The sequence below is a fragment of the Colletotrichum godetiae genome (assembly GCF_030913485.1).
Source record: "Colletotrichum godetiae strain CBS 193.32 chromosome Unknown BDP55scaffold_8, whole genome shotgun sequence".
NCBI classification, from domain to species: domain Eukaryota; kingdom Fungi; phylum Ascomycota; class Sordariomycetes; order Glomerellales; family Glomerellaceae; genus Colletotrichum; species Colletotrichum godetiae.
Window position 1 is genome coordinate 462,381 of NW_026851256.1, and position 24,054 is coordinate 486,434.

General features: G+C 52.7%; 8 protein-coding genes across 8 annotated transcripts; 3 read left to right on the plus strand and 5 right to left on the minus strand.

Moving 5' to 3' along the window:
• Positions 1-1,536: 1,536 nt before the first annotated feature.
• BDP55DRAFT_604497 (alpha-L-arabinofuranosidase) lies at positions 1,537-3,739 on the minus strand (the record flags this gene model as incomplete). Its single annotated transcript, XM_060571091.1, has 4 exons — positions 3,576-3,739; positions 3,055-3,516; positions 2,879-2,995; positions 1,537-2,823 (listed from the first exon to the last, which is right to left on the minus strand). The coding sequence occupies exons 1-4, from the start codon at positions 3,699-3,701 to the stop codon at positions 1,537-1,539; spliced, it is 1,992 nt and encodes a 663-aa protein (XP_060433136.1). The 5' UTR covers positions 3,702-3,739.
• Positions 3,740-6,508: 2,769 nt separating this feature from the next.
• BDP55DRAFT_653170 (uncharacterized protein) lies at positions 6,509-7,618 on the plus strand. Its single transcript, XM_060574165.1, has 2 exons — positions 6,509-6,928; positions 7,043-7,618. Exons 1-2 carry the CDS (start codon positions 6,713-6,715, stop codon positions 7,358-7,360), a joined length of 534 nt encoding a protein of 177 aa, XP_060433137.1. The 5' UTR covers positions 6,509-6,712; the 3' UTR covers positions 7,361-7,618.
• Positions 7,619-8,173: 555 nt separating this feature from the next.
• Positions 8,174-11,564, minus strand: BDP55DRAFT_604500 (peptidase S41 family protein). Its single transcript, XM_060571092.1, has 4 exons — positions 11,064-11,564; positions 10,504-10,899; positions 9,742-10,448; positions 8,174-9,689 (listed from the first exon to the last, which is right to left on the minus strand). Exons 1-4 carry the CDS (start codon positions 11,269-11,271, stop codon positions 8,673-8,675), a joined length of 2,328 nt encoding a protein of 775 aa, XP_060433138.1. The 5' UTR covers positions 11,272-11,564; the 3' UTR covers positions 8,174-8,672.
• Positions 11,565-13,574: 2,010 nt separating this feature from the next.
• BDP55DRAFT_545934 (fasciclin domain-containing protein) lies at positions 13,575-15,197 on the minus strand (the record flags this gene model as incomplete). Its single annotated transcript, XM_060568613.1, has 3 exons — positions 13,575-14,633; positions 14,812-14,856; positions 15,063-15,197. 3 exons carry the CDS (start codon positions 15,195-15,197, stop codon positions 13,575-13,577), a joined length of 1,239 nt encoding a protein of 412 aa, XP_060433139.1.
• Positions 15,198-16,534: 1,337 nt separating this feature from the next.
• On the plus strand, positions 16,535-17,886 carry BDP55DRAFT_653181 (uncharacterized protein). Its single transcript, XM_060574166.1, has one exon. It carries the CDS (start codon positions 16,890-16,892, stop codon positions 17,799-17,801), a length of 912 nt encoding a protein of 303 aa, XP_060433140.1. The 5' UTR covers positions 16,535-16,889; the 3' UTR covers positions 17,802-17,886.
• Positions 17,887-18,138: 252 nt separating this feature from the next.
• On the plus strand, positions 18,139-19,208 carry BDP55DRAFT_653183 (SnoaL-like polyketide cyclase). Its single transcript, XM_060574167.1, has one exon. It carries the CDS (start codon positions 18,332-18,334, stop codon positions 19,163-19,165), a length of 834 nt encoding a protein of 277 aa, XP_060433141.1. The 5' UTR covers positions 18,139-18,331; the 3' UTR covers positions 19,166-19,208.
• Positions 19,209-19,527: 319 nt separating this feature from the next.
• BDP55DRAFT_691595 (uncharacterized protein) lies at positions 19,528-20,694 on the minus strand (the record flags this gene model as incomplete). Its single annotated transcript, XM_060576993.1, has 5 exons — positions 19,528-19,612; positions 19,661-19,879; positions 19,928-20,046; positions 20,419-20,453; positions 20,487-20,694. The coding sequence occupies 5 exons, from the start codon at positions 20,692-20,694 to the stop codon at positions 19,528-19,530; spliced, it is 666 nt and encodes a 221-aa protein (XP_060433142.1).
• Positions 20,695-22,165: 1,471 nt separating this feature from the next.
• On the minus strand, positions 22,166-23,447 carry BDP55DRAFT_408611 (ceramidase). Its single transcript, XM_060567351.1, has 4 exons — positions 23,251-23,447; positions 22,976-23,162; positions 22,464-22,917; positions 22,166-22,412 (listed from the first exon to the last, which is right to left on the minus strand). Exons 1-4 carry the CDS (start codon positions 23,338-23,340, stop codon positions 22,229-22,231), a joined length of 915 nt encoding a protein of 304 aa, XP_060433143.1. The 5' UTR covers positions 23,341-23,447; the 3' UTR covers positions 22,166-22,228.
• Positions 23,448-24,054: the final 607 nt, after the last annotated feature.

Sequence of the window (24,054 nt, forward strand, 5' to 3'; positions counted from 1 at the left end):
GCCATGGAGTTGACTTTGAACCACAGTACAGCGTCAGTGTTCTACTTAGAACAACTTCCTGTACCACCCATAGCCTCCGGAAGTACGATCAGCTGAGAAGCATCTGAAGAGGTCTTTCGCAATCTGCGCAAGCTTTTCTTTCCATTCAGTTGCGACCACAGTTGAGATGAGGCATTGAATTGAAAATAGCGCTGAGAGCTCTATCGCTGTCCTCGGTTGCCGGGCCAAGGTATGCCAAAACTCCCATAGCGGTGGCGTAAATCTGTGGCATAAGAGCAACTTGTGCATTCCGCTCTTCGTCATCATCCTGGTTGATGCAAAAGGAATCAACATAAATGGACCGAGAGCTTCATCCAACCAGCCGAACGCTACGAAGGGCATCTTCGCAGCTCCGGGTAATAGGGATTATATCCCAATAAGGTCCAATGAACATTGGTCTGCGCCTGACAGAGTCTCCAGAAGAGTCAGCCCAAGTATACGACAAGGCCTCATACCTTGCCCTTATGGATTCCAACAGAACGTTTTGAGAATTTTCATGAAGCAGGTTTTCCTTGTCCCCCGAGTCCAATTCCAATATCCGTATTTCCTGGCTGCCCCACAGGTTCGGATAGCACCTCGAAGGGCGATACGAATCGTCGGTGATCGAGAGTTTCCTTCCCTTAGTTAGTGGCTCTTCTTTCGTTGAGAACCCTTTCGAAGGTGCGCCTGGCCTCTTCAGGGTCAGTTGGGAGTTTGACCTTCCTCCAAATGGCAAACTAGAGCCTGAGCTTGAGCTAGTTAATGCGTTCGGCGGGATTTCTTGTTGCTAGCGGACGTAATCGACGCATTCAGGCCATCGAAGGTCGTATATGGAGTGATTCTCTAGAGTAGGAGCTTTTCTTGTACTGAGAGAAGTGTCGAACTGGACATCATCAATCGATGCTACTCCGTAGCAAAACCGACAGCACGGAAGGCCACCGCAGACCACGACATCAGGCCGGGTGCAGCCGCGTTCGTGCCATCTAGACATGAAGGGTGTCGATGCAGTGAGGTTGGTAGTTGGCCCAGTGTGGTGTAGATTATTAAAGAAGGAAAATAATCTCCTACTATGCATCGCGATGGTCCTCTAGCTACATGGATCTCTACAAGTATGGGTGCCATAGGCAGGTCATGTCGAAGTCTGACAGCCAGTGGCTCAGGCTGACTAGCAAACCCGCATGGCACCAAAGCCCGACCCAATTTGCACTGCCCATTGTAGGCTACTTACATAGTCACATAACTCTCTTACATTTCCATCTACGTGAGCGTTAACTGGATAACGCTGCTTCAAAGTTTTCCTGAGAGGAACACTTGCTCGCACGTGGGTTTAGCGCCGAACGTACCAAGAATCTGGTCTATGCCTCTTGCTCACATGCTGTTGACCTATACCTGTTTACACTCAATGAGGGCAATGTAGCAGATTGATATGATCAGACTCCTCTTTGGTTTCACTATTTCTTTTTCAATTCTTGCAGAACACATTACACGACAAACCAGCTATTCTACATTCCCTGTCTTTTATGCGTGGAAGCGTCTGATAGCGCGAGCAGTCTGGTTACCCTTGGAACCCTCAGTATCAAGGACAGCAACGCTAAGCTCAGGCAAGCTGAAAGTAAAGACACCATCGGCGTTGGCAACAACAGTAGTAGTATTGCTGGCAACAGTGGTCTCGCCGCCGTTGAGGGGATCGTTGTGCGCAAACGGGTCACCGCTAGGGTTCGTCAGAACAGTCAAGGAGGCGGTAGTGCCAGCAGTGACGCCCTCAAACGCAAGGTTGATGTCAACATCAGCGCTGTCGGTGGTGTTATAAACGGCACCCTTCCAGATGAAGCTGCCCTTGGCCTCGTTTTTGCCAGCGACCCAGTACGCGGGGCCGAACTCGCCGACGGTGGGGAGGGTGTGCGACAGCGGGTGCGCGGCGAAGAGCTCCCAGACGAACCAACTGGTGGAGCGCGTTGTCAGAGCGGAGTCGGCGGCGAACTGAACAATAGTAACGGCCCATTGCCAGCGGTTCATGTTGCGGAGGACAGGAGCGTAGAAAGTTCCTGGGATGCGGTCGGCGTTGCGCTCATAGCCGATGAGAGAGACGGCCTCACCGACGGTACCGATCCACCAGGGGAAGGGCATCAGGTCGCCGTCCCAGCCGGTGCCGCCGTTGGGGTGCGTGGCAGCGACCTCGCCGACAATGTGGCCAATGTCGTTGTCGAAGCGGTCAAACTCGTCGACGAGGGCGTCGGGGGTGCGGTAAGGGTGGTAGTCGCCAATGCCAGGGGCGGGAATCTCGAAGCCGTCGCCGTCGGTAGTGGCACCGGAGGAGATGACGGTGATGTCGGGGTACTTGGCCTTGATGGCCTCCATAAACATGGGGAAGCGATACTCCTTATAAGAGGTCCAGCCGCCCGGGTATCCTGCAAGCCAATCCTCGTTGCCAATCTCGACATATTCGAGCGTAAAGGGCTCCGGGTGGCCGAGCTCGGCGCGGCGGGCGCCCCACTTGGAGTCGACGGGGCCGCGGATGAACTCGATCTGGTCGAGGGCGTCGTCGATGAAGGGCTGGAGGTCTTCCTTTGCGGTCACGTCACCGTTGAGGGCGAGGCCAGCCCAGACGCCGATGACGACGTCCAGACCCATGTCAAGTGCCCACTCGAGGTATTCTACGAGGCCGAGGCCGTGGGTTTGCTGGTAGCCCCAGACACCTTGGAAACCGGGGCGGTTCTTGAGGGGGCCAAGAGTGTCCTTCCAGTCCCAGTAGGTGCCGTTGTTCAGGCCCTCGAGCATGTTGCCACCGGGGAAGCGAAGCAAGCTCTGTCTACTTGTCAGGGATGTTTAACCAATGCAGGGGATCGGATAAGGTGCTTACAGGGTGAAGTCCAGCCAGAGCCTCGGCGATATCAACACGAAGACCATTCTTGCGGCCCTTGTAGGTAGGAGGGAAGAGACTGATCAAGTTGAAGTCCAGCGAACCGTCGACAGCGCTCTAGATAGGAAGTCGTCAGTTCATGTAGCTCAGCTTAGATTTGTGCAGGAGTTCCCTACCGCAGGATCAAAGGTAATGGCAAACGTGTTGTTGCTGTTGGGGGCATCCTTCTCAGGAGTGAGCTCAACCTCGTGCTCAACCCACTCGTCGGCAGTGGCCTTGGACTCAATCTCAACTGAGCCAAATATGTCCTCGTTGAGAGCAGATTTCAGGCTAGCGGTGAAGACACCGTCGTACGAGCCCTTCACCCAGAAAGAGCCAGTGTACTTCTGCACCTTGACGTCCATGCCCCAGTAGCCATCGTTTTCGAAGCCGATGGCGCCGGAGCCGTTGCCTCCGGCAACATTGACGGAGACGGGGAGCGCGGCGGAGAGGGGCTCGGTGAGGTTCTTGAGGGTGAGCTTGGCGCCGTTGATGGCGTGCCAGGCGTCGAGGGAGACGGGGAATCTGGGGCTGAATTGGAAGGCTCGGTTGCGGATCAGCTCGGCGTAGATGCCACCGTCACCAGAGTTGTTGATGTCCTTGAGATTGCAGACGTTAGATGAAGGACTCGGGCACCGGATGGCATTGCGCTACAAACCTCGTGAAGGAAACCGTACTGGTGACCACTGGTGGCGTTGCCGCCGGATGCCTTGATGGAGACATCGACAGCAGCAGCCGAAACGGCATAAGTAGCGGCCAGGATGGCCGACTTGAGTGACACCATTTTGCTTCCCTATTGCTTGGGGTTGAGGTTGCAATGACGCGAGGGTGCTAAACAGGAGGAGCTATCAAGTCCACCAAGGAGGGGCGTCATCTTTATAAGGATATTCGAGCTGTGTAGCTACGTGATGAGCTGATCACCACGGAACTCAATGGACCGGGGGAAATGTTGCCATACTTGCGTAGCATCGCATGTGAAGCGGGTGGGGGGAGAACATGTGCTCACTTCGCCCGGATAGGCAGGGCCATTGGGAAAGATCGTCTCGTAATGAACCGGCGTTCCTGATGTGCTTGACCACCCCGCGTTCTGCTCAGATTGCATGTTACCCGGCGCGAACGTCTTTGCCCAGACGGCAGAACCCACATCGTGACCGTCGCATGTCGGTGGCTTCAGGCCCGAGAACGAGTGGTCTTGGCAAGTATTTTGCCCCGGGGGCTCTACGGATACCAGGGGTGCCTCTTTGCGTCGGCTCGGTTGATATTTCGCGTCTTCATCTGCGAGCACTGGAAGCGCAAGGGTCTGGGGCCCGAAGCAGAGGCAGCGGCAGCGCGGATTGGATGTTTGCTTCAAAGTCATTAACAGCACCGTTACATCGGGCGCGCACCGGTTGATATGAAGCTTCGCGCGCGAACGCGAAAGCAGACAACGTTATTTCCCCCTGCAAGCTCCCCCTCCTCTGCTGATGTGGGGAAACACCTAGGAGACCAGGGCAGAACTTTTGACTTCTTGAGATGAAAATGAGGGGAAGTTGGAGAAAGAGGGAGCGGTCCGCGGCCTCGTCTAGGATATCCCCCGGATCCACCCTCGTCATCTACCGGTTTCCGAGCGAGGCGGCGACGGCCTCTCATTCGAGCGCATCAACAACAATATCGGGGCTCTCCTTTTACCGCCAAAGAGAGTGTGTATGCCCCATGTTGTGCCTGGCGCTAGAGGAGAGCATGGCATGCATCATGACTTGATCATGGTGTCTTCGGGTTTGTGATCTCCTGAAGCCGATGGGGGATCAAGTTGACGTTTCTCAAGTCCTTCCCTTTGGCTTACACTTACCTTACATATAGTAACACCCCGCAGAAAAGTCTAAGCCCTTGCGATCGGGTTGGATCGCTTCGATGCGAGATGCAGCGTCTCTGGGCGTTCGTCTGGTTGCCCATGTGCCGTTTCTTTTGACTTGTCTCAAGCCTGCAAGGGCAGATAGGTCTCCCACTGTCCCTACTCCCAACGTGGATGTCTACCAGTCTGACATCATTAAAACACTCTAACTTCTTCTCCATTCTCAACTCCACCAGCAATGCGGAGACTAAATGTCTGCCTTATATGCCGTTAAAACCATCTAACAATAACGGGGAAAGAATATATCCGCTCGGGAGAAGCCGGAGAAACGCCATTGCTAGCACTTCCCGCTTGCGCAGGAACATGGAGAATGGTACTGAGTGGATCGATCGACAGGATTCATCGATCCGGATAGAAATTTTCTACCAAGTGCTCCTTGCCTTCAAGTATAGAGAAGTTCCGATATTGCTGGACAACTTGACTGCCTGGATAGAGAGAAGCACCTAAGGTGACCAACTTGCGCTTACACGTAACATTTCAAAGGTAAGATCGGTTATGTGCTTCAGAAAACAATGAAATACACGGTGTTATTATAATATTACAATGTTAGTAAAACTTCTACCTTTCTCTGGACACGAGACGAATTGGCTTCTTGATGATTTTGTCGCGGCATTAGCTGATAAGATGTAAGGGCAGATGGATCGAGCAAGCTCTCAAACTTATAGAATGACTTTTGCATTCATAAGCTCTCATGTTAACGACCTGATAAAAAGTGAGTGGTGTCTAGCTAGTTGATGTGGCAAGATCTTGCCCTCTAGCTGGTCAAGAACAAGTCTTGCGGCTCGCGTCTGGATTGCTGGAAGGAAGCCATGTATGAGTATGAGCTGGCCAGTTCAATTATCACCTATGCAACAATTGTCCTCAAGAGAAAGCTTGCGATCGAGACGCTCCTTCTTTAGTCTAACTACGTCATCCACACAGGGCTTCACGAGGAATTAATCTTTCCTTTTCGACCAAGGACTCAATTAAATTCAATGACCCACGGTAGGAAAAAGCCGAGTAGAGCCAATCTCGTAAGAAATTCCGTTCCTCGCACATAGCTCTAGCTCTATTTCGGGACTAGCCATATGTTACTACTTATGCTACGCAAGAAATTAGTACAGAAGAATTACGAAAACTTCTGTATTCACCTGAAGATTAAAGGTTTGAACTTGAAGCCTGGGAAGGTGGGGACTCGACGTGAGATCATGAGTATTGAAACACTGGTAGGTCTCTTGGGTTTTGGAAGGATGCAGAGTTGTCCAGGATTACATGAGTTTACATTTGCGGACAGAGTGCGGGTATGTAGATTCGTGTACATTGATGTGAAGCTGAAGTTCATGATCCTGTAGACAAAGTCGTCTCGTCAACCAGCCACGATGCCAAGCATGCGGTCGTGAAGCTTAACAGCCCGGGACTCATCACTACAGTCAAGGCTCACATCTTTGTAGGCCGGTTCGTTTGGTCTGAAACGTTGACTACGGACTTCTTGGACAATCTGTTCACCAACGACCATGGCCCAAGCTGACAGACTAAAGCAACGTGGCGCACGACTAAGACCATACGCAGTTAGCGAGAAGGTCCAGCCCGTCCAGGCGGTGCGCCCAAACCTGCGTTGAGGCTGCAAGACACTGTCAGCATCTAGGCCACGTCGGGATAAGCGCCATTCCCGCCCCCAAGGGATTGAGCTACCGGCTCTTCAAGGGGGGAATCCGAGGAGGAGAAACATGATTGCAATCGAAGTCGCAGAGCCTCCCTTTCACTTCATCTCGTAATGATCTCATAGTCTGTGCACACAAACAACAAACAACATCCCAACGGCGAGCGAACACGACTCAAGCAGTGCTTCACCAGGATATCAAACTCGAGAAAGCGACTCCACTGCAGACCGCAGACCGCAGACCGCAGTCCTATACAGAGTCGAGATGTCGGTATCAGCTTATCTCACCGCTTTTGGCAAGGCATCGCCAGCAACGTACGCCCTCGGTACCGGGCTCCTCGTCACATCATCACTCTTCTTTGGAAACATCGGCCTGACTCTCACCGGGCCACTTCCAATCATCAGGGACCAGCTTGGCGCGTGCACTTTGAGCTCCAAGCAAAAGATCAAAGTATGGAGGCTCTTCTTCGACGAAGCTTCTGTGAGTGATTCTGCCCCCCTTGCCTCGTCACCAGCTGTCATCTCGAAAAGATGAGATGGCAAAGCCCCATGATGGCACGATGAAAGACTGATGAGTATTGACGCCTCGTGCCAGAAATACATCATCGGCGGCACCGGCGTGACAGCAACGCTTCACCTGGCTGCCTTCGCCCTAGGGGACTCACCCGTTTCCCGCAGACTTTCCATCATGTCGGCGCTTTGCAGCATTTGCATCCTGCCGTACACTCTCATCGTCATCATGCCCACCAACAACAGCCTCATCGCTCTAGACGACAAGGTGGCTCTGTCGGAGCTGGACAGGAAAAAGGTCGGGTGGCTGATTGAGAAATGGGATCGGCTGCACAAGGTCCGCTTCATGATGTATGGATGCGCATGGGCCTTGGGTCTTGCTGCGTTCACGTCTTCATTGTGAGCTGGATCTGTATGGGAGTACTGAGTTGTTGAGAAAGCTTGGCTGGTCGTGGCTTTTCTTTTGTTCTTGTTTTTCTGAATGGGTTCTAGGTCTGATGATCTGCGATGGCTCTGCCTAATGTTCCAGATGTAATGTTAAATTGGATATGAGTGAACACGATAAACCTGATAATTGCCGTTTGACCAGGCGAGCCATTTCGCCCGCCAAACCAGAGTGAGGCTAAAGTATAAGCCATAGCTTGAGGGGGGAAAGCACGACAAGGAACCCTGATGATTGCTACCCAGCAGCTGACATTATGACAAATTCACGAGCCGATCGTGGTTACTTAAGCTTGATAATAAGCAAGAATACGTGGCCTATCAGGTACGAGGTGCATGTGATGAAACTCCAAGGCCTCATGGCAAGAAAGCTTCCACGGACTATAGACCCGATGTGACCTGGAACACGTGCTTCTTCGCTGTCGTGAAAGTTTTGGGGGAATGAACCATGCCCCGATTTCTAGCAAGAGCCCGAGTCTCCGGACTCCGTGGAAAGTTTGGCGGCAACTGCACATCGCCACTCCATGAGCCGATCGTCGTTGGCCGATCGTACCGTGGTGATCCTCAGGTTGTTTCCCCGGCATATTGTGCCGTGGCCCTCATCCCAGTATCTGCCAGTTCACAGTCTGAACCAGAGGCCGTTCCTGTTGTGCAATATAACTGAATATGGCCAACTCTACCCCATCATCGGGTATCAGCGTTGTGATTCATCGGTCGAATCTGGCAGTAGCGGGGAGTTGTGGATTTAATGGCTATTATTCGAGACTAAGACTAAGTGACTAAGTATTCGACGTTGAACTGTAACGGCTGTTCACACACGGAATCAGGATGGGACAGCTGTTGACCCGAAAAAGAAGAATTTCCGTTTTGTGTAACAACCCCAATGCCATCATCCATCACGGAAGATGTGAGTCTATGTGGCCCATCCATGTGCCTGCCGCCCAACTGAACTCCAAATAGACTTTACCAAATCATTTCCAGAAGCAGAAAAGCCCAGCGCTTGTTCAATCGGGCTCTATCTTCCCCCTCTTCGTCTCAACTCTATGACAATTCAGGGATTCTGGTGCCGAACATGCGGTCATGAATACCTGTCGGATGTTCCCGCTGATATGGTCCTAGACAATGGCTCCCCAATCTGTTATGGACGTGTCATAGAACCGAGAGTGTAGGGTTCAGCTATTGAAACGGCCCTTGGGGTCTGTTATCAAATCTCTTAGGCCATTCGAGTTGCCTTCAGTCTTTTCGATGAAGTCAGGAAGAAAACGTCAAGAACTCTACAAGGCCAGAATCGCCACCGTAAACGTCGCGATCAGAACCGCGAGTCTCAGTCCAGCGCCAGAGATACCCTCAGAAGCCGCACTCTTGCCAGCACCAGGCAAACCGGTGTTATTCTGGCTCTGTCTGAACAGAGGATCCATCGTAGCGTTCTTCGTGACAGGCACCTGGGATCCGGCAACGCAGAACTGCGTGGGATTGCTCCAAGTAGCATCGACAACGCGCTTCCACGCGTTCTCGGGCTTGAAGAGCATCTCGCGGCTGTAGAAGATGCGGCAGTTGGCCGGCTCCCAGAGGAACTGCAGCGGCGTCCGAGCATCGGACATACTGTAGGCGTTCTTAGCGTTGATGGCGCCGGCACTCTTGGGTGTTGTCGCGCGTTTAATGGCGTAGCCCTTTGCCAGCTCGCCGAGCTCTCCGTTCATGATCTCCTCCTTCTTGTCCTTGGGGGTGAGGGCGATGATGGCCTTGGCGTCGGTGGTCATGTCGTTGAAGGCGAAGACCTGGGCGCCTTCAACACCGGCGATGGACTGCATGATGCCAGCCTGGGGACGACCGCCAATGACGGTGGTCTTGATTCCCATTTGGAGGATCATCAGGTAGGAGAAGATAGTGCAGGTTGAACCACAGGTGCCGTCGGTGAAGAGGACCACGTTCTCCGGGTCAAAGACACGGGGGGGCGGGTTGGCTTTGCTGCCGACACCAGTAAGGTTGAAGGTCGGGTCGGTCTGGTTGAGAGGAGCCTGCTGGTATGCGGTGAAGGTGTCTCCATTGAGTGAGACAGGGGCCAGAATCTGGTCGACGGTCGTGAAGGCGGCTTCATCGGGGGTGTATACACCTCCGGGCAGCAGGTTGCTGACGATGGAGCTGCCGCTCAGGGCTTCAATGGCGTCCTTCTCCTCGGGCGTGGTGGCCGTGAAGTTAGCAGGGATGGCAGCGGAGAGACGAGCGAGGTTGGTAAGGCCTTCGGACAGACGGAGGTTATTGGCCTGGAAGCGGTTGACCTCAGGGAACAGCTGTTATGTTGAGTTAGCACTGTACTCTGGAAGATACGCGGATGTGACATACCTGGGCGAATAGTTCGTATCCAGCAACGACAAAACCACCGCCGTTGGCAGCAACATCAATGACGAGGCGCTTCTTTCCGGCATCCTTGCTCTTCTTCAAGAACGTGGCGACGGTGTTTTGGAAGTTGGTCAAGTACTCACTGGCGTCGATGGAATCAGGAGGAGCGAAAGACGAGACAGCAAGCACAGCAACGTCCTCGTACCCAGTTCCATTGAGGAAGTAACCAGAAGTGGTGTTAGCACCGCTGTCACGGACAATCGGGAAGGGATACCCCTCGATCGTCGGCTTAGGCGGCGGCGGCGGGCCAGAAGTCTTGGGCGGGGTCGGCATCGTCTGGTTGGGCTTCATGCCAGGCTGCGACGGCTGAGGCTTGGCGGGCGTGTCGGGATTGCAGAACTTGTTGTAGTAGTCCTCGCCGCTGTTGACGCCGGTGAAGTTTGCGCCGGTGCGGATGAGGGCGAAGCTGTCCTCGGAGCGCTCCTCGCCGTTGTCGTAGGTGATTGTCACCTTGGGGCCCTGGAAGGCGAGGGAGGCGGCGACAACGATGAAACTTTCCTTTGAGGCGTACGACTTGAAGTTGGCGTTCCATTGCGAGTCGGGGTCCTGGTAGCCGCTGAACTTGAGGTTTAGGTCCGAGATCATGGTGGCGGCATCTCTGCCGTTGATCCTGACAATGGCGGGGGCGCTTGAGTTACCGTCAAGCTGGGCTGTGGCATATCAGTATCTAGCTATGGGAATGGAAGAAATGGCACTGCGACTCACCAAGATGGTACAGCTTGGGCACTTCAACACCATCACGCGAGACCGACACAATATCGGCAGCGAGATTGTTACGGAAGCTGAAGCCCTTGAACACGTCACCGCGGAAGGCAAAGTGACCGTCGTGAGCCGAAGCAATCAGCTGGAAAACAGCAAGCTGGAACTCGTACTCGCTCTTGTACGAGCCGGCCTCCGACTTCTTCTCAATCTCGTCAAGACCACCCTCGATATCGGTAGGCGGCAGCATGTACGACGCCGGCGGGTTCTTGAGCCATGACAGCGTAGACTGCCATTGGATATAGGCCTTCAAACTCTTGATGAGGTCCTTGGCGGGGCCTTTCTTGTTCGGCACCGTCTGGAGGCAGTCAAAGGCCAATTGAGCCGGGACTTGGGGTGTTGCTGTTGTTGGAGTAGACTTTTGTTAGCGGATTTTGTTTTGCTTTGCTTTACACCATGACGTCCAACACTTTTGCAGAGGATCTTGGGGAATCCATAGCGTTCTCCGCCGTAATAGTTGCCATCTTGCACCCCTCCCAACATAACATGCTCTTCCAATAACGTACCTTTCGGGCTCGCCATGAGGAATTGTTGGACCTTAGGCTGAATCTGAGCGCACGCTTGACTGTTGCCGCTAGGAACCGTTCCATTGGGAGCGCTGGGCGTTGTCGGTGTTCCGCTGCTCGTGGGAGTTGGCGTTTGTCCCGGGCCCTGGGGAGCCGGCGCCGCCAACACAACGGCGGCCGAGGCCAAAGTCCACCAAGTGAATCTCATCTTGATCGTATCTCGCGAAGTCTTGTTCCCCTTTTTTCTTCTTCTCTTTTTGTACGACTCTCTTCCTCGTATACTTCAAACGCGCCCTCTGACTCTTCTTCAAGAAATAGAAAAGAAACGGATAGCACAGCTATCGGCGAGGCCAGCTCAAAGTCTCGAGACCGAGACGGGCACGGAAAGGAAGGGAAATAATGGGGCTGAAAGCAATTCGCCGAAGCCTGAAAGAGAGACTCAAAGGCAAGAAACGCCGGCGGGATCGACGAGTATATGGGGTTTTAAGAGTTGCATTGTCCTCTTCTCTCCTTTGCCTTCTGGACCAGTTTCCGTGGTCGAAAGGGAACTCGCGAAATAGGCCGGGTCCCGCTCATTCGCTCTCGTTATTCCCTTCTTGGCGGCGGGCGTTCTGTGTCTCTTGCGGCGCGCTGTTACCCCCATGCCCACACACGTCCCAAGTTTGTGCTCCCAAATTATGAAGCCATCATGAAACACGACAACCCTCACATCTTCAGATAAGCATCCGCGCATCCTGGGGGGCCCGACGCTGCAAGATTTAAACTCGGACATCATGCAAGGTCACCCCCCTCTACGACCCTCTTACTACTTAGGAATAGGCCAGATCTGTGCACCAAGATAAATACAGAAGAGGCTTAGGGCAGGCCCCTCCCGAGGCTATACAGCTGGAGTGCGGCGACATTTCAGAGGGCGTCTTCTTGCTTGGCGGTTGATTGGGTTGATGTTTCGGTGCAAATCGGGAGGATTCAGTCTGTCTGAAGTTCCAAGACAGGCTATCCTCGACAACACACACGACACAGAATATCGATGAGTGATAATCGCGCCGGCTATCTACCGGGCTGGGCGTCTGAGGCTTAAAGACTGAGCAGATCAACTGTGTTTTGTGCTGTGGCCTCATTTCCGTGCCTTTCCTCCGTCTCTTCCATTCCTCCCGTGCTCTCCCCCCCTCATCTCACCCTCCTTCATCCCTCCAGAGTCCAGGGCCTCATTGTCCTTGTCCCAAGATACTCACATCACATCCGTATCAGCCCGGCTACTCCCATTCCCCCGCCGCCGGCCAAGCTTCTTGTCGCCTCACCCTTGGCGAGATTCTTGGCAGCCCTACCCTGCTGTAGCAGATCCGGCCGGAGGGAACACATTCCGCACCAGTCACGCTCAACCCCCACCACCACACCACCAACTAACCACTGACTCTGGGCAAAGCCAGATCTTGTGTTGCATACAGGCAAGGAACCCGACTCGCGTGCTTGTCTCCTGGACCATGGACCTCGACCATGATCCATCAGTCTCGGTGACGCCCGGCGCTAGCTCGGATCGAACCCCACGGGTCCTCCAAGCCAGTAAACAGCCCTAAACACCTTTAAACTCACCTTTCGCTCCGTGGACTAAAACAGAGTAAGGGGATTCCCCACGGCCAAATTCGATTCGAAATGGCCCGTCCGGTCCATTTTCCACCCACTTACCCCGTGGACACGGTCTTCTGCGCGGAAGCCTGTGAAGAAGGAGAATCAACGCGCACGGATAAGAGTCCCAGGCCAAGCTGAGGCGAGCAATTCTTGTCAGAACGATGAAAAAGTCATGTCTCTGACCCAAATTTGGTCATGATGGTTTTGCCATTTCCGCTTCGTCTAGAACGCTTCTACCCCGCCACAGCGGAAGAAGCCTTATTCACTTGACTCCTTTTTGTTGATCAACAACCCCTCTTTCTCCCAACCAAAGCTTCGTTAAAAAAGGGTAAGCCGGCGAAACTCTGAATCCATCGCATGATAAGGTAGCGACCGGGGAACCGATCATGTACGCCAAGCGGGATGTTTGTCGATCGAAACTTCACTTTCTTGCACAGATTCTATGGCCAGCCCCGCGGTATGCGGAAACCGTGGAATGCGGATACTCAAAAAGCCAATTCGATAATTCGTCGCCAGGTACGAGAACGACAAATAACTCTTGTTAGTGAGAAAGATAAACAGTCAAGTAATCAACAAACGAGCTTGGCGAGCCGCTCGAACGCTCGCTCCCTCACTCAAATCAAGCACGGGTATCTCAGCATCCGCCACTCTGTCCAGAGTCCCAAAGTCCAAACACCGCCTCAGCCGTCTCTTCCGCGGACCGGTACAACACATCAGTAAACTCCCCTCCTTCTCCCTTCTCTTCCACTTGCCTTCCCCCTCGCCCGAACTATCTTACCGTCCGTTTTGACGCCGGCCGTACCTTATCCCTTCCCTGCCCATCCATGCAATGCGTCCTTCATGCCGCCCCTCTCTCTATCTCTCTCTGTCTGAAGCCAGCTCGCCTCAGACGATGACACCCAAGGCCTCCATTCCCAGTACTCCCATGGCCAAACTCAATCCAGCCCCCGTAGCGGCAAAGCCCACTAGACCTGGACCAGTGCACCGCGCCGCGGCGACGCCTCCGGTGCTAGAGCTGGGAGATGCTACCCCGCCCGTCGCCGTCTTCCCGGCCCCGTTACCGTTTCCGCCGCCGGATACCGGACAGCTCGCTGTGCAAGGGAGAGCAGAAACAAACGGCGTCGGCGCTGTAGTCCCCGTCTCTACCGTCCCCGTGACCGTGAACACAGGCGACTGCGAAACGGCCGTCACATTCGGGGCAACGTTGGGCGCGTCTACGTTGAGTACCGCGTCAATCATCTGCACCACGCCGTTGGCAATCAGGATATTCGTCTGGATGAGCCGCGCCGAATTGACAAAGATATCGTTGTTGAATAACGTGATATCCAAGCTTTTGTTCCCACTAGCAGCAGTCGTGAACTTGGTTCCGTTTGTCAGTGAGGAAGCTTGCACCACCCGCGAGGGTACCAAGTGGTACTGCAACACGCGGCGCAGCGCTTCCTTGCTCATACCCGAAAGCGTGCCAGCAACCTGCTGGAAGGCAGCGTTCCTCGGTGCAAAAATAGTAACGTTCGGCGTCTCGGCAAAGTCGGCTACGAGGTCTGCGGTGTACAGCGCGCCAAGAAATGCTGTCAGGTCCTGGTAGGCGTCGCGGGCGGTTGTCTCGAGGCGCGCGGGCGTGACCATGAGGCTGTCGATGATCTGCACGAAACCGCCATCAAAGGGGACGTCAGTCTCAAGGACTGTTGTTCGGGATGCGACGCCCGATGTGATGACCACATCGTCGTTGGGTTGTTTTGTGACGAGGATGGTTTGGCCGCCCGTCACGTTGGAGAAGCGTGTGTCGGTGAGGAGGGTGGAGAGGATGCTCGAGTCGCCTGGGGAGAAGGCGTCGAAGCCGACTTTGGTGTCGATGATGCCGTACTGCAGGGCGATGGCGATGGCGTCCTTGTCTGTGTCCCAGCCTTGGCCTTTAAGGTATGCTGAGTCACTGGGGGCGAGAATCTAGCATCTTTTGTCAGTGGTTTCTGCTTGCGTTATGCATTACAGTCAAGGCTTCTTGACGTCTATGCGCTGGAACTGCTGCTGAAGTGACATGTTCCAAACGGATGGACTGCATCAAAAGTTTTCTTCTGACTGGTCTGAAAATGAGACACGAGAGCGAAAAAAGGGCAAAGCTTACCGTAACGCCGGATTTGGGTAACTTCGAGAAGATGTCTGCGTGGTCCTGCGCCGAGAGTTGTTAGCTGTAATTACACTGAATGTGGATGAGGTACAATCAAGTCTAGAGTCTACATCACAGGTTCGCCCAAGGCACCGAGGTCCGGTCGTTGTTGCGCATGCAACGCGCAAGAGACATATGTCTCGGACATGGACCCGCGGACGAAGGTGCGTTCAAGATCTGAGCGTTGCACTTTTCACTTCTCTTCTTACCTTGACCAGTTCGCGGAACGTTGTCAGGTTTGCTTGTTTGCTGAGGACTTCTTCTAAACTCTGGGTTGCGACTGTGGGTATGCCTGACACCACCAATGCGACGGTAGCCCACAGGGCGTTTGTTGATGGCCTCATCGTCGGGAACGTTCCGCGTGCTTCTCCGAGAGGGACTTGAATCCGGAGTCCTCGAGTAGAAGATCAAAGGCTGATAATCTGAAGGATATTTATTTTAGAAAAGAGGCGATAGCGGCGCAGTCACAAGCGTCTACTGCGTGCTCGGCACTTCTAGCAAACAGCACACACAAATGTTGGTAAACCGGTGTGTTTGCGAAATCAATGGATCAATAGATGAAAGGAAGAAAACAGAAGGTCTGACAGAAATCTCCGAGCGTTGTACAGGATGCAGATGACATTTTGAAGGGCAACTAGTCAACTCTTCATTCTCTTCTCAACCTTCCCAATTCGCAATCCCGCATCTCGCATCTAGGCGGCGACGCGGGCCTGGACCCCCTGGTTGAAGCAACGGGACAGGGTCGCAATGCAGCATGGCAAGAGGATCGCGGCCCTTTCGCTGGCGGACATTTTGTGGCTTCGTTCAGCGCGACCCTGACACCACTTTCGAGCAATCAAACACCAGCTTCATAACTTTTTAAGCTTCTCAGCTCTTTCCCCCAGTCGAAGTTGGCTTCAAGGAGCTGACTAGTTCAAGTGTAAGTAGCCAATCCGGGGATGGCGTGGACTCTCACGACTTTGCAGGATCGTGCGAAAACGTGGTGAAGGGTGATGGAAGGAAGCTTAGGACGTGGCGTGGACAGACGCAATTAAACTTGAAGGGCTGACAGCCTGAGAGAGATGGTCAAAGTGCCACGCTGGTCAGCTTTTAGCGTCATGTTCTTGTGCCTGGACTAGGACCAAGAGGGTGCATCGCGCGTCTGTAGACGAACCGGGGTGTCTGGGTGGTCCTCTAGGTTCTGGGGAAAGGTCATTCGTTCAGAACTTCCAATGAGACCAGCCGAATGGCACGCAAGATTAAGCCGAGTTGGATGCCACTACGAGTCTGTGCCTGAATGATGGGCTTGGAGCGGCGCGGGAGATCTTCATTGTGCGGGCGGAATGTGGGCAGTTCGTGTCCAAAGCAGAGTGTGGATGAGGGAACTCCGTCAATCCAATTACTCGGTCCCCTGGAAGTTGAATACCACAACCAGATCACCAGGCTATCCGTCAGGCCCTGGGGGTGCGTTCGAGGTATTTTCGGGGCCTCGAAACTGTTCATAGACCAGGGGGCTCAAATCGGCGGCACGGCTCAGCTGCCAAGCCAATACGCTGCTTCTAATTGATGATTGCATGTCAGGCTGCAACAAAGTGTGACTGAAATCGGCCACGACCGGGTTCACGACGAAAAGTGACCGGTTGTATGGATGCTACCGCCCCTTGCGATATTCTAGGCAACTGTTCACCTTCTCCGGGTTCTACAATTGTCGGCCCCTCTTTATCGGCGGACCCGACCCCGTTCCCCGGCACAGCACCTGCCGCGTGGGTCCCGGTTGACAGCTTCGGTGGGTTTCCTTGCTGAAAAGGGACGATGTAATGGTGGCTTAGCAGCGACAAGCGCCGCTTACGGCAGCTGGCGATGATGATCGTGATACGCTTCTTCATGTCCACAGCCACGGTTGGTGATGCAATCGAGCAGGCGACCCGTTCTTTGGAACTTTGGGTTCCCAGTTTTTGCTTACCTCTTCTCGTTGCCTACGGCGAGACAGAACTACAAAAGCATTTGACTCTGCTCGTCTCTAGACACGCCAAATTCCCATCTTTACGCCACACTTCATGACATCCAGATCAACAATGTCTTACCCTCCAGAAAAGCAAAAAGAGCCGGCGTACTCCTCTGCCGCGGACACTAGTCTGGGAGCACCTCCTCCATCTTACGAAGAAGCCGTGCCGAATGCGGCGCAAGACGCCTTACCAGAATATGGCAACCTATCAGACAACCTCCACGTAGAAGCCGGACCCTCATCATCGACTACCCTCACAGCCGCAACACACAAGTTTCCGCCTATGCTAAACTGCTACTTTCAATGGGCCTTCACGCGAACCTTCATTCTCGGCCCCTCCAACGAGGAGAAACTCTTCGCCGCCTCGCCGCACGCGGGCTGGCGCACCAAGAAGCGAGAAATCATCCTCCACGACGGACCCTCAAACGAGCACCCCGTCCTCGCGACGATCGGCAAGTCGTGGGCCGCGAAAGCTCAGACGCCTGCGACGATCGCAATCCCGCCCCGGGAAGAACGCGGCGAGACAACCGGGGTTGAGACGGAGATTAGCGGAGTGCCGTGGAGCCTGGACCAGAGTTCAGCACGTGTGTTTTCAATGACAGTCGGGGGAAAAGAGACGGGGACGGAAGCGAGGACGGAGAGGTTTCAGTGGAGGGGCAGTCGGGGCGGGGAGGTCTCTGAGCTTGCTCACGGAGGCACGTATGGGTGGAAGTTGGTCAGGTTGAATGAAGTTGCCGAGGGCGCTGGGGGGAGTAGGCGAGAGAGGGAAGCTGGATTCACGAGCGATGGACATGAGATTGTTGCTCTTCTGGCAACGAACTACAAGAGCTTAACAAAGGGGCTGAAGTTCTCGTTTGCTGGGTCGGGGCTGACGGGGGAGTTAGGGGAGAAGTGGGAGATCGTTACGGTCGCGACTGCGTTGTGGACCTGGTATACTCACATTGAGGGCACTGAAGGTTCATGATCTTGATGACGGACTCAGATAAGGATAGATCTGTCTTTGCGTTTACATATACCCCCGATCAATGCATGACCTACTTAGAACACAAGGACTTCGCCATTCGCTGCGATGAGGAGTATCATCTTTCTATTGAGCGCTTACAGCAGGCACCCCAACAGTGCCAAGGCAACTGCGACATCAAACATTAAGCAATCTAGCAGACAACCTATCACGAGTCTGTGAAAGCGTTTAGTCACACAGACGAGGACCGGCTGTCACCCGATTATTCGGTGAAGGCCGGGAGCAACCGAATAATTCGCCGGGCCGTCGACCCCACTGATCCTCTTGCCCTTTCCGCAGTTGGACCCTGCCAGCATCAACCCCGCAGCAGAACGAAACAATCATACTGACCTTAGGTAATCACCCTGTCTATCAAGGGCGTGCTTCCAATCTCATCAAGTGAATGGCAATCGTCTTTCTCTTTGCACCATCTCGTCATATTCTCCATCTCACCGGTAGTTACCAAACGAACGTAACAAGGTATCACCGCAGCCATGTCGAGGTCCAAGAAGAAGACCGAGGAAACCTTCCGTAAAATCATCAACAACTGCAACGCGGGCAACGAGGCCGGCCTGGAATTCCTCCTTCACATGAGATGCGTCAGATTTAACGGAGAAGATTGCCTCACTGGCGATTTTGCACATCGCCTAAACCGACCCTTGGGGACAAACAGCACCAACGTAGTGAAGATCGACACGATTCTCGTTGGTGGGTTCTCCTCAAACCTTGCCGCCCGTCTTATCAACAGAACAACACTGCGAGACTCTGGTACGGTCTTTGAGTATGCGGAAATTGTCTTTGCTGAGTTCATGAACGATTCCCTCTTCGGATGGCGTTCATTACGGGACGAGGTCGCGGTTTTCAGTCGGGAATTCTCAGCGGTTCCCACGACGCCCTCGCCGGCGCCGGCGAGTCAGCCATCGTCTGAAACGTCAGTGCAAGACATGAAGGCGTTCTATCAGAGATACATCAAGTGCATCAACGACAGAACAATGTCCCGGAATTTCACCCAGTTCTGTCAACCAGAGTTGATCCACAACGACCGCAAGTTTTCCATCGCAGAGTACATACCCCTCATCAGCGAGAGCCAAGACGCAATAGACGACCTGTACTTTGAAATCGACGAAATGGTCGCGGAGGAAGAGATGCAGCAGATTGCGGCGAGACTCAAGTTCACGGGGACTCCCATCAAGGAGTGGGGAGGCGTGAAGCCCAATGGCAATGAAGTCGAGTTTCATGAGCATGTAATCTATCAGTTGGTGGACGGGAAGATCTCGAGGGTGTCGTCGGTTATAGAGTTGGATGTGTATCGCCAGCAGATGATGTGACCTCAGCGGGAAGGAGTCTAATGAGAAATAAAGACATTCAAACTAAAGAAAGAACAGACTCATCTATAAAGGTGGACAGCAGCAGTTCTATGCCTATTACCTAACTTGCCGACACGCACTGAAGATCCAATCTAATAATATCAAAAACGAGGCCGTTTAAGGCCTCATATCCCCGGCGCTGATCCTATCCTTACTTGATAACTTGATCTAGCCATTCCCGATTTGTGCCACGACGGGGGCACTTCAAAGTTTCGCCCTTAGTCGCGGTGGTGTAAACTTCTATCATCCAGAGAATCCAATTCCCGCAATGGTATGCTTTCTTCCTTGCTGATCTTCTTATACCCCTCTTTCCGAGTTCTCAATCATTTCAAAGAGCGCTTGATGCCGAGTACAAGGCAGACCGTTAACCCAATGAAGGCGATGCCCGATATCCAAGCTCTCCAACCCCTGAAACAGCACGGGTAAAGCGACATGAAGACGCCAACCCCTCACTACAAAAGATTCCTCCTTTCCAGATGATCAGGAAAGAGCCCCTTCCTGACGAGCTGCTTCGTATTCGGTCCAGTTGGGCCAGAGACATAGCCCTTCAGACCAAAGTACGGTACGATTTTCTGGCGTGGATGGTCGTCGGGGTATTGGAAGTCTCCCCATATCCCTGAATAGTGCAAGAACGATGTAAGGTTAGTAGACGCCTTCCTACCGGCGGGCAAGATGCTCGTCAGCAGCGACGTTTCGGGATCGAATTAATAGTAATATGCTGACGATAAGGGATCCCAAGATTGACCTGCGTCACAGTAGTCGAGCAGCACCGAATCGTGGACGTAGTCACTGGACGAACAATATTGTTTATACGATGTCAACGGATTGAACAAAATAGCGTACTCACCCAGTAGATGCCCAATTTGCGTGAGAATCCCAGGCGCTGTAAACGACGGGCTAAAGACAATGTTAGATGCTTGGTCGGATCGGACGAATAAACCAGGGCTACGGCATACCCGCCCATTCTCCACGGATGGAGCCTTGTCATCCCACTTATAGCCAGAGCCTAAGGAGTGTTAGCTGTAGTAAATACCTGTAGGTTTCCCCTCGTGAAATCGAATTATGTTATGCTCCCTGTCCACAAAACGTCAGTGAATGCAATATTATTAATACGGATATAGCCATTGAGCTAACCATTCACCAACATGATCACTAACATGATCACCAACATGATCACCAAAGTGCATTCCATGCTCAGTATCTTCTAACAAAACATTCATAGGCGGAAGAATTTGAGTAATATTTGCCCCTTAGAAGTAAAAGGCACTCAGATCTACTTAACCCCTATCGACGGCAATAACAACGCAAGACGTAGCAGTATAGAGCTTACCTGACTCATCTAGTGTCTCTCCTAAAAGCCAAGTAGGAAGATTAGTAATATCGCCATTTGCAGTCAGCGAAACTAGACCGTTGTTCCAATAAACGTTCAACATAACCAGATTATCGAGATCAAGTTCTGGCAGTCCCTTGATAGGCTCCACATACACCATCGGCCTCGTATGGCGTACATGTTCGAGGATGTCTACCAGCCGGAATGGGTCGTCAGAGTGAAGCCGCATCAACGGCGCTTTTGTAAGGTACGGGCAGGTCAGTCGATATATCGACCTAAGAGCTTGCCAGTTCCAAACTCCAGGAATCTATCAAAAAGAGCGAGCCTTCGAAAGTAATTAAGATGTTTTCCTACCATGACGAGTGACATATTCTGGCACTATCCTCTCGGCCTCGCGAGAAGGTAGTAAAGAGTGATGCATATTGCTCCCATCCGGGATAATAGTGCGGTAGAAAAGAAAACGCTTGCAAGTAAATCCAGGATATTTTACCAGCGACATACGAGAGAACGAAGGCCGACCATACCGACGGCGGACCTTGTTTGTCCAAGTAAAGTTACCGCTTTGAATTCCTTAACAGGGTTTTATATTAGAAATCAGGTACTCCGGTTATATTCTAACTGCGTAGAACAGTGTTATATCGCCCAACAGCTTCCGCAGCTATCTAATAGGGGACTGCAAAGAAAACTTCACGACTACAGGTATAAGGAAGCCCTTATTTCCGCCCGGGAGAAGACCAAGATCAGATGGTCGAGTATTCCGAGAGCCCCTCAGCCCGCAGGGGCCGTTGGCTGGCGTGGCAGCCTGATGCTATGTAACCGCACGCATTGAGACTGGAGATATCAAAGGGCTCAGTACCGGCCTTGATCAGTAGTTCAGTACCTATTGAAGCACTGCGAACAATTCTCAGCTGCATGTTACTGAACGGTAGCTAATTGGCTGCATTGCCAAGTGTCTTGGTCCCGGACAGTTGGTTCGAGTCTGTACGACACTTGGGAGAAAGGATGCGCGCTTCACCACCGCAACTCATTCGCTGGTCGCACTCATCTCAGTACTGATGGATTTCCTCTCAAACCCCTTGGATTTCTGGTCTTCATCCAGGCGAAGCGCAGCTCTCTATCAGAGAACATTGATGTTGTATTTCTGAAAGGGAAAAAAAGATGGGAGACCACACCACGTGGACGATCAAATGTGTATTTGTGCGAAACGCCACCCGAACGGTGCAATCAGGAACAAAGTGTATTCCTATCTGGAGTTGTCTGTTGTATGCAGTCGCATCCATCTCACACCGGTTTCCCAGTTCAAGGCGCGATTAGTAGCCTGCTGCTCACACCCACCTACCTTAAACAGCCATGCATCGACCAAGCCTCTGTGTTTTTTAAAGTGGCTCCTTCTTTTCGTTCTTCCCCTTTTATTTACTTGGCGGGAACAGGGACATCGCACAGTCACATCGTACATGGCTTCGACGCGATGGCTAGTGGTGCCACGGCAGGCAATATTTCTCAGCCGCTTTGTTGTCCAGCACATTCCCACTGACGCCAAATTACTGGCCCCTATTCCTTCGAGCTGAGAGCCTCAGGGGAAGCTCAGACACTGTGACACACAACTGAAGCCTTCGCCGGCATCAATATGCCTCTTTATCTGGCAGATTCATTGGCATTGGACAGCCTCTTCCAATCGGTTGTTGTACTCCAGATTACTCCGTTTTCGAGAGGAGCTTCGATGGATGTCCTCCATGCTGCAGTCGTTCAACGGTGGGAATGGAGCCGAGCATCGAGGGCCACGCCAGGACAACTTCTTCCTTCTTCCCGTCTCTGCAATAGCGCAGCCAGACGCCGTAAGTCACGTTGATATAGCATGCAATACCGGTGAATAGGTGCCTAGCTCGCTTGTCAGCTTCTTTCTTGTATCCGACGTGAACCCACACTCACCACCATCCATGGCCCTCAAGGAGAATGCCCCAAGGAAGTCCGAGCTCTCGTCGCCGTTGTCGAAGTTGTGAGCAGAGAATGTTGTCGAGGTTCCAAGCTAGAAATCCAATGGCTATGGAGACAAGACCACAAGTGATCAATGTCCACATTTTCTTGAGGAGCTGTATGTCAAGAAGCTCAGCCTTGCTCTGAGGTTTGGACTTGGGCCGGAGTATCTTCTCCATGATGTACATGCTTCGGAAGACAACGGTAGCTGTGAGGATTCCAAACATGACTTGGTGGAAGACGGGATCCCCGAGATAGTGGTAGTACACGGTGATGAAAATGGCCAAGCTAGTAACGAAGGTGCCCAGAAGAGCCTGGCCAAATGAAGATTTTCCGTGGGAAAATACCGCATAGAAGAGGATGCATGTGGTATATATCATTGACAGCTCATCAAACAGCTGCATCCAGTCTTTTCCAAGTGTTAGTACCGTAACACGACATTGTCAAGGACTCCAGAAGCAACGAACATTTTAAGGAGGTATGGTAGACCACGCTTGCGATACCAATGGTCATGTATCCGACATATGCCACCAGAAATACCCGTGGATGGTTGTTCCGAATACAGCTGGAGATTCCAACTAATGCCAGGTAGACGAATATCGCATTGGTGAAGGTGTTGACAAACTCAGCCACGTATGATGTGACATAGTAGTCCTGGAAACCTCAGTCAACATCAGTAAAATTCGATTAGATGTTAGAAGTTCTTTGTAGATCTTCCTGAAATATAGCGCAACAAGCCTACCTCCTCGCACCAGTTGATGGTTGCTGTCACAGGGTTCCAGAACCCGTCACTGGAGGGTGGGTAGGGTAGTGATGGCAACGGAAAAGGCATTCCGGCTTGGTATGAGGCTGCAGAAAAGGAGACGGCGATGGAGAAAATGAGCTGAGCACCGTAGACTTTTCTGTGAGACTTGGATTGCCTTCTCCGAGGGGTAGGTGTAAGCACGGCTACAGCGCAAAGCTGCACTTTGATCACGCTGTTTCTTAGAAGCTGTCGTGGTCGAACCGTCTATGTTGAGATGTTACACGCCAGAACAGTGGAAAACTCATGAACATCCCGGTGGTTTGCACTGAGTGGTGCGGAAGGCGGAATGGGAGATGCTGAGGATTATTAGAAAGTCGTGGATTGGTGAAAAGTCTAAGTGTGTCTGGCTCGTTCTTAAAAAGGGCGAGTCTGAAGCCACAGTATGGATATCCGGCAAGTTGCAGGGTTGCCGTTCGTACCGATACCGAGCTGAGTAATCGACTGGATGTTAATCCGTCAAGGTCTAAGTAGGTGGAGTGGGTACTCGCCCCGGCTGAATTAAGACAGATTTATCTGCCCAAATAGTCCCGAAAACCCTCCCTTCGGAATGCACAACTTAATCCCACTGGAAGCTAGACAGCAAGGTCCTGCTCATAAATATATGCAGAAATTGACTTGTGATACCGATCGACTTGCACAAGTTCGACCAAAACGAGTTCCTATGATTCAATTCCACTGAATACAGGACGAGTCAGTTCCAACTCTGCCTTTGCATAGGTAGGTATTTGGTCCACGTACCCG